The sequence below is a fragment of the Agrilus planipennis genome, unplaced genomic scaffold (genome assembly GCF_000699045.2).
Source record: "Agrilus planipennis isolate EAB-ADULT unplaced genomic scaffold, Apla_2.0 scaffold2546, whole genome shotgun sequence".
NCBI classification, from domain to species: Eukaryota; Metazoa; Arthropoda; class Insecta; order Coleoptera; family Buprestidae; genus Agrilus; species Agrilus planipennis.
Genome location: NW_020441197.1, coordinates 1,077 through 2,831, shown reverse-complemented (window position 1 = coordinate 2,831; position 1,755 = coordinate 1,077). Strand labels below are relative to the sequence as shown.

Below are 1,755 nucleotides of genomic sequence, written 5' to 3'. Positions count from 1 at the left end.
AATTGATCGTAATATAAGCACATTTGAAGAACTGCCTGGTTTATGTAAGTTGACCTGAATTTAACAGTAATTTTCCAAAAAAGGTAAAGTCTTGTCTTTGATAAAGGGCGTGGTCAAGTTAAGCGCAAAAAATACAAATAAGGTTTATTTAACAATGAAGATAAACCTTTAAAGTATTCATTGTTACAACAATGAGGGGTTTATATTCAACAATTGGGTTTTAGAATTGATCGTAATATAAGCACATTTGAAGAACTGCCTGGTTTATGTAAGTTGACCTGAATTTAACAGTAATTTTCCAAAAAAGGTAAAGTCTTGTCTTTGATAAAGGGCGTGGTCAAGTTAAGCGCAAAAAATACAAATAAGGTTTATTTAACAATGAAGATAAACCTTTAAAGTATTCATTGTTACAACAATGAGGGGTTTATATTCAACAATTGGGTTTTAGAGTTGATAAAACGAACTTAACCTAATAAATGATTTTTTCACATTAAGAAATTTTTACGTATTTATATTCGTAATTTTCTGTTAATTTAAAAAATATTAAATCATCTCTTTTCAGTTTCCATGTTAAACATTACTCGTCTTACCCTTAGTCACAACAAAATAAAATGTAAGTATTTAAATAATAGCACTTCAAGTTATTATTGTTGCATTTCAAATAATTTTTCAGCTGTACCACCTGGTTTAGCCAATTTAACAAATTTGGAAATTTTAAATCTTGCAAACAACCATTTAGAAGAACTACCCCTATCTCTATCGTCAATGCCAAAACTTAGAATCTTAAATTTGTCATTTAATAGACTGTATGGTTTGCCAAGGGGTTTTGGAGCCTTTCCTATTCTTGAAGTTTTGGATTTAACTTACAACAACTTAAATGAGAAGAACTTACCTGGAAATTTCTTTATGATAGGTAAACATAATAATATTCCTTTTAAAACAAAAAAAAGATAAAAAACTTTTTAGAAACACTTAGGGCTTTGTATATGGGAGATAATGACTTTGAATACATCCCTGCAGATATCAAGAATTTAAAAAATTTACAAATTGTAAGTGTTGCTTCATTTTTGCTAGATACTACAAGATAAATACTATATTATTTTTTAGCTTGTTCTCCGTGAAAATGATTTAATAGAATTACCAAAGGAAATTGGTGAGCTAACAAGATTAAGGGAGTTACATATTCAAGGCAACAGATTAACAATTTTGCCCCCTGAATTTGGAAATTTGGATATGGCTGGACATAAATCAGTTTTTAAATTAGAAGGCAATGAATGGGTCACACCTATTGCAGATCAATTAAAACTTGGAATCAGCCACTTACTTGATTATCTTAAAAGTGAAACATATCGCATGTAAGAATTAAAAACTTATCACAAATAAGTTTTCCACATTTAAGAATTGTTTCACATATTAAANATTTTTTTGATCTTTTATAAAAGACTACTTTTAATATAATAATTTTTCCTTTTTTGATCTGCCTGTTATTTCTGATTAATTTTGTTTTGACTATAATTTTTATACAGAAAAAAAAACACTTAATTTGTAAATTTCAATCACATTCTACATTTGCTTCGTCTTTAGAAGTTATACAATGAACTTGTTTAAATTGCTCATTGTATAACATTTGGCGAAACAATTGTCAAGTGTGATTAAAATTTAATTAACAAATTGTTTTTTTTTTCTATATTCATTATGAGTTTCAACCAAGTAATCCTAGACTATTTTATGTTTTGACTTTTTATGTCATTAATA

General features: G+C 27.4%; 1 protein-coding gene across 1 annotated transcript; it reads left to right on the top strand.

Annotated features, from left to right (window-relative positions):
• Window positions 1–7: 7 nt before the first annotated feature.
• On the top strand, window positions 8–1,389 carry LOC112906209 (ras suppressor protein 1-like; the record flags this gene model as incomplete). Its single annotated transcript, XM_025980010.1, has 5 exons — window positions 8–44; window positions 563–613; window positions 674–913; window positions 967–1,049; window positions 1,108–1,389. Coding segments are annotated over 5 exons (663 nt in total), but the record flags the coding sequence as incomplete, so codon positions are not given.
• Between the last annotated feature and the right edge of the window lie 366 nt (window positions 1,390–1,755).